Raw genomic sequence first — 6,592 nt, forward strand, 5'->3', positions numbered from 1 at the left:
CCCTGTCTTGTATCTGTGTACTGATTAGATGTTTGAGTATTACAATAGTAATAGACACCTTGTTCTTAATAAGTGCCATGAGGATTGAGAGTCATCGTATCAGGGATCTTCTTCTCACTGCCATTAAATAGCTATATGTCTTAGTGCAGGTTACTCCTTGGGCCTCAGTTTCCCAACTCTAATTTGAAGAGGCTGGGTTAGAGAATTACTAAGTTTTCTTTTAGAGGCAAAGAATCCACAATTCACGTAATATTTTATATAAACACTATACTTATTTTCCTCATTGAGAGTAGAATGATCTATGTCACCATCATATGTAGGGCATCTATTTATGGGACTGATCCATGTCCAAATTTGAGCATCAAATATTTCACTACATAAATATGTTGATGTTAAGATTTTGTTGTGTTTACCAGTTTCTTTCTAAGGAATTGAGTTCATTAAGATATTTCATGCTCGGCTAACATGTCCATTATTTTTAGACAGTGTGCTTAAAATAAAAGAGAGGACTTTATTTGATACCTTTATTTATATGCAAAACAGCGCACCATTCATGAGATATGAAAAACTCGTCAGATAGAAACCAGATTATATCTATTTTCACTACAAAATATTGCATTATATAAAGCAACAGAGACACAAAAAAACCCTGAAAAAGACTAAAATCTTTGGATAGCAGATGTGGTTTTTTTCCCTTGTCTCTAAAATACACTCCTTGTTTTAAGAGTTTCACAGCAGAGAACATGAAACATTTTCAGGTTATAGACTTTTCTTTTTGGTGTCACAGAGGAAAGTAGTTCTGAATTCTTTTTTTCTTTTTTTTTTTAGGAAAATAACTTAATTTCCTAAATTCATCACACGCACAAACATCACACACACAAAGAAGCTACTCTCCTTATAAACAGCTTGTAACGGACTTCTCAGACATAACTACAGATAAGAATAACACACTTTTTAAAAAACTATAATAGTGAAGTGCTAGTGTTGCTGATCTCACAACAAAAGAACCTTTCAAGAACAAACATCTTAATATATAAAATATGTTTAGAAACAGGGAGAAGTGGGAAATTTGTTATACAAGTGCAATATAATTAGAGCAGAAAGAAAGACCACAGTATAATCTCAACAAACACATAAAAAGTTAGACATAATTATTCCACAGGAAAAAGTGTAAACACTTGACTATAAATAAATTGGCACAGAGTATCCAAAGTAAAAGTATCACCACTCTGAAAAATAAATGTCTTGAAAAAAATACTCTACTCCTTCTAACATAAATAAAAATAGGTTGTCTTTTCTAACTGCACCTATGGGTCCACATGTTTAAGGTCACAAATAGATGTTTTTGGATATATAAAGGGGCACTTCGCCTGCAAAAGCAATCAGATATTAAATTTTCCATTTAAATATGGATTTTCCTGTCTACCTTGGTGTCATATCTTGGAGACAAAATCTCACCAAGCTCAAACCCTCCCACAGTGTGTCTAATTGTTCTCAATTTGTCTTTTTAACCTTGCTAAATATTCAGGGTTTATTTGGATTCTAATATAATCTTTATTTTCACAACAGAAAGGAAAGTTTCCTGTCGCACCTTTCTGTGCCTTCCATCTCTATGGGCGAGATCCCTCCTCTCTCCTCCTCCCCAGTGTTTGATTTGTCCATTAGAAAAATTCCAGATAGCCTAAAGTTATAAGCCTGCATACTCTGAACTTCTGCCCTCATTCTTTCAACACATTAAGATTTGTGGCGGATGAACATAGGAGAACTCAAAGTCTCCAGCAACAACCCTTGGGGAGCCCCAGAGGTGGCTCATCTCGGATGTCTCCACGAGGTTCTCCTGGCCTGAAAAATCCCCCCTGCGAGCCCCCGGGCTCGCCAGACAACCCCACCTGCTTGCGTCGGAAACCTTCTCTCCTTGCCCTGCTGACCAGAGAGAACAGGTAGCAAGCTTCTTCCCTGGCCCGAGTCTCTCGAGGCGGCCGTCTCGCTGGACCACCGCAGCCTCCGCCACCCCAGAGGCGGCCACCCGGATCCGTCGCGTTTCGCGGACACCGGGACAGGCGGCCCCCTGCGGCGCACCCCGCCCTACACGTCCAGGACATGGTTGAGATAGGAGATGTAGCAGATGGCCAGGCGCAAGATCTCGATCTTGGAGAGCTTCTTGTCCGGGGGCAGCGTGGGCAGCAATTTGCGGAGCTCGGCGAAGGCCAGGTTGAAGGCTTCCACGCGGATGCGCTCGCGGGTGGCGTGGGCCGAGCGGTACTTGGCGGTGGCGCGCCGGCGGCGGCGCTTCTCCTCGCGGCTCAGCTGCTGCGGGTGCGGGTAGAGTGCGGCCCGGCTGCCGCCCTTGCCGTCGCCCTCGGCCTCCTCCACCGGCTCCAGGTCCGACACGCTGCCCAGCACCTTGGTGTCCGTGCCGCCCAGGGACTCCGGATCCGAGTGCGCCGAGCTGGGATGGTCCGAATCCGCGGCTTGGTCCGGACTCAGCATCATTTTGGAGGCTGAGGAGGGGTCGGAAAATTAATCAGTAAAAGAAATCAGGGTCTTTTGCTGGAAGGATGGCGGCCGAGGCCTACCACGCCGGCCCTCCCAGCGGACGCGCGGCCCGGGCCCCCTCCCCACAGCAGGCCGGCGCGCGACGCTGGAGGGCGCCGAGAGGATCTGGCCCGAAGGCGCGAGCCCCGCGCGTCCCTATGGCGCGGGAGCCGGTGGGGGCGCGGTTGACCCAGGCCGCATTCTGGACCCGACACCTCGACTTGCCGACGGCCACGGCGGGCCTGTGGCCCGAGGCCTGGGGGACGACCGCAGGCCTATGGGGTCGCGACTGGGTGTTTGTGCCTCTTCCGGCCAAATGCCAACCGCGCTATTCCGTCTCCCTCCCTTCGTCCCCTTCCCAGACAAACGAGTGATTCCGAACAACGAATACATCTGGGTTTTCATGGGGGTGGTGTGACGCGGAGTGCGCTTCTCGCCCCGAGGGCCTCCGGCGAAGCAACCGGGCAGCCGCGGCGCCCGAGGGCCTGGCGCTGGTCTGGGGCTGCGCCGGGGGCGCCCGGCGCTGGGGTGCGGGCTGTCAGGAACCTCCATCCCGTAGCGCAAGCGGAGAGCCAGCGGCTGGGGGCGGGAAGCCTTCTTGGACCCCTCGCGCTTCTCCGAAATCATAAAGAAATGACTAAACAAACGTGGCGGAGCCTTTCAAAAGAAAATTGACTCCGATGGCCTCGCAGGCTCCCGGAGCACCATCTGTCACGCAAACAGCCACACACATAGGGGACCTAGGGACACGGCGACGTGGGATCAGACAATGCGCCCGGCAGTCTGGCTACCACCTTGCGGGAAAATGCCGGCAGCCGGGCCGCTGAGGGAGGAAAGCATGCAGAGGAAAGGGAAGAGAAGGGAAGGGCCCGGGACAGGGCGGGCGGGGACGAGCGGGTGCCGAGCATGCTGTCCCGGCGGGAGCTGCATCTCTGCCGGCAAAGTTCGGGCGCTCCCGGAACCGGAGCTCAGTAGCCCGCAGCTGTCGCCGGGTGGCCTGGCTAAGTCCGGGCATGTCGGTGCTTAGCCTTCCCCTAACTGTGCCCTCTTGGAAACGCCACCTGGCCAGGCTTCTCTGGGGCGCCTGGAGCATCGGCCCCGACTGCGCGCCTTCTGGGAGGGGACCACTCGGAACCGCTGGGCTTCGGAGGAATTCGGGCTTCGAGAAAGGGCGCGGTAGGAGGAGAAAGGCCCCTGTGGGGGCTGCACGCACCGCCCCCCGGGCGACGGGAGTGAGGACCCGGCTGCGAACTCGGGGCCCCGGCGTGGGCAGCCAAAGCGACGCTAGGCGCGGGGGAAATCGCGTCGGCGACATATAGGTGGGTTTGCTTCTAGAGAAACAAAAGCAAGGGGATGCGTGATCGGTTCCCAGCACCAAACTTGCTGAGGAGCGAATTGGGCCAAAACAGCTTTAATTTCCCTGCGAGGAAATCAGGTCCTCTACGGCAAAATAAAAACAAATGCTCCCAGTGAACTGCCTGTGACTCCCTACGGGCTTTTCTCGGGTACGTTTATGAGTAGAACAACTTGCATCTACACAGTCAGCTTGAAAGGGCAGAAATAAATAGGCGAGTAATGGAAAATCACAATAAGCATTAAATAGTTGTAGTTCTGGTAAAAAGTTCCTGGGTTGCCCTCAAAGTATGTTAAATTCTCCTCCAGATCTTTAAAAATATTCATAAATAGTATGTCGTGTATGCTCTTTATCTCTTTACGGAATGACCTGCATCTATAAATGCAGTATGAATAATCTAACTTATTTCAAGCTGAAAAAAATTATTTAAAGGAGTCTTACCTTGCAAAAGCCTTTTTGATAATCTGTTCTCCAATCTTTAGAGTTAAAATGCCAGGGAATAGCGAGGGGAGATTCCGGAAAATATTAAAAGCAGCAAATATTTATTACATTCAAAAATGAAAAAGCAGCTGTCATCTCGCTGGTGTCCGCAGCGAGGGACGATAATATCTCAGGATGTAGACGATATGAATGATTGTTCACTTAGTTGATAGATTTTTTTTTTTAAATGCTTTTTCCTTTTAATTGTTCTCAAACATTTCAAGAAATTCGTTGTTGATTTTTTAAAACGATGTGTTGAAAAGTCTTGTGCCTTTTTTCCTCTTCTAGGTCTCTAAAAATAACAAAAGAGATACAGAGATAAACACAATCACATCAAAGGGCTGATTCCTCCACTTTCTAATAGCGCGAATAATCAATAAGAAAGATGGTTAAGATAAGATTCCGCTCCTATCGGACGCCTTTCCTTCCCTTAATACAGCTGAGCAGAAACTGGGATGTGCAGGACAGAGATGTGATCTTGCTCAGAAGTGATTTTTTTTTTTTTTTTTTTTGAGATAAGGCTTTGTTCAGTTGATATCTCCCCAGTTCCCAGGAACACAATACTGTAACTCGGAGCTAAGGTTGCCTCTTCCCTCATTTACTTGTATGTTGTATAAATAGACACCTATTTTCCATTTTCAAAGTCCTTCAAGGTTTGGTTGTATCCCCCATCCCCACCCCCTCCTCTCTTTACCTTGTAGCAAAATATATATAGTCAGTGGCTTGGAGATGCTTGGAGAAAGGTTGGTGAAAAGTAAACGTCTCCTGGAGGAGTAACAGTGACAAGGAAGCAGAGAAAGACGGGAAGAGGGTGGGAGAGCCAGGGCAAAGAGGCAGAGATGCCTGTGTGGCTTCTGGGCTCTCCTGGTACCAATTGATTCAGCCTGGAGATGGTGGAAGAGATAAAGGCTTAGGAAGGGGGATGGAATTTTTTTCCCCTAAATTGATATTTAATGGGAAATCCTATTGGACAGAAACCTGGACATGAGTCACTTAATTGGACTTGACATCTGTCACAGTGTGGGAGTTTTCACAGCCCAAATATTTTAGCAGATCAGATTCCCACTGAATCTGTGCCATAAAATATAACAGTTGAAAGCAGTTCATGATAGAAATCTTAGCCTCTGAACAGTCTCTAGCCATAGTCAGGCTATTTCTCTTTTCCAGATTATTGATGAAATATTTAAGTGCAAATAAACAATATATTGACTATGAAAAAATTCCTCTGGCATATTACAAAGCCATCACTTTCCCTTAATGTTTAGAAAAATATTTGTGTCCAGAACAAGGAAATATATACTATATAAGATGCTGCAATAAATATATTTAGACATGCAACAGCTAATATTTATTAGAGATCACTTACATTTTAAAAAATACTTCAGTAAGGTTTGATTAAGCATATTGATATTTTTGAGAAACGATCTGCTATAGACTAACTTATCAATAGATGGTAAGAAGCTTTCAATAGATTAAGCCATTGGTGGAACTGGAAAGAGAATCCACATGTTCAAGGACCACAAATGTGAGATCATTCTACTTTTCTGTACATGTTTGTTTTTCTCTCCACCCACTTATTCATTCAAGCTGAAATATGACATGCTACATGTGTTGATTATTGCACTTCTTTCTTGCCCATCTTAACGTGCTAATATTTTAACTGTGTGGCAGTGCTTGTGCTAAGGTGTAAACACAAATTACCAGTGTATTCCAGTACATAATGCCTTTGCCTTACATGATCCCATGGCCCTGAATTTATATACTTTATAATAAAAAAATCTAGTTCAATTATTTCGCCATTTTATAAAGATACTCATAGTTAATATCAATTACATATTATTTGTGATTATTTTGGCTTGTTTTGATCATAGAAACTTAAAGAAATAAAGAGCGTTATAGCCTTACTCCCACCTCCCCAATTCCTGGGGAACATTTGTGGAGAGAGGAGTCCTCACTTGCCTTCCTTAATTTTGCCCTAAAAGCAGATTTTATCACAGGGGAGGCACGTTGAGCAGCCCACCCCTGGGAGTGACCCTCCCGGTTTTTCATGGCTTCCACAAGTACTACTTGCCTTTGCCCACATTTTTGCTCCTTTGAGAGATTCCTGGACCAGAATGGGGCAGGGGTGGGGGAAAGGAGGGAGTGCCTCCACCAAATAAGGGCACCAGCACTCCCCAGCCTTGCTTCTGCCTAACCCCAGCACAGAGCTATATTTTAGGTATC

General features: G+C 46.5%; 1 protein-coding gene across 1 annotated transcript; it reads right to left on the bottom strand.

Moving 5' to 3' along the window:
* Nucleotides 1-510: 510 nt before the first annotated feature.
* NHLH2 (nescient helix-loop-helix 2) lies at nt 511-5,245 on the bottom strand. The gene is made up of 3 exons (XM_017869594.1): nt 5,064-5,245; nt 4,331-4,661; nt 511-2,501 (listed from the first exon to the last, which is right to left on the bottom strand). Exon 3 carries the CDS (start codon nt 2,491-2,493, stop codon nt 2,086-2,088), a length of 408 nt encoding a protein of 135 aa, XP_017725083.1. The 5' UTR covers nt 2,494-2,501; nt 4,331-4,661; nt 5,064-5,245; the 3' UTR covers nt 511-2,085.
* Nucleotides 5,246-6,592: the final 1,347 nt, after the last annotated feature.

The sequence above is a fragment of the Rhinopithecus bieti genome, unplaced genomic scaffold (genome assembly GCF_001698545.2).
Source record: "Rhinopithecus bieti isolate Rb0 unplaced genomic scaffold, ASM169854v2 scaffold_3040, whole genome shotgun sequence".
In the NCBI taxonomy this organism is placed as follows: Eukaryota; Metazoa; Chordata; class Mammalia; order Primates; family Cercopithecidae; genus Rhinopithecus; species Rhinopithecus bieti.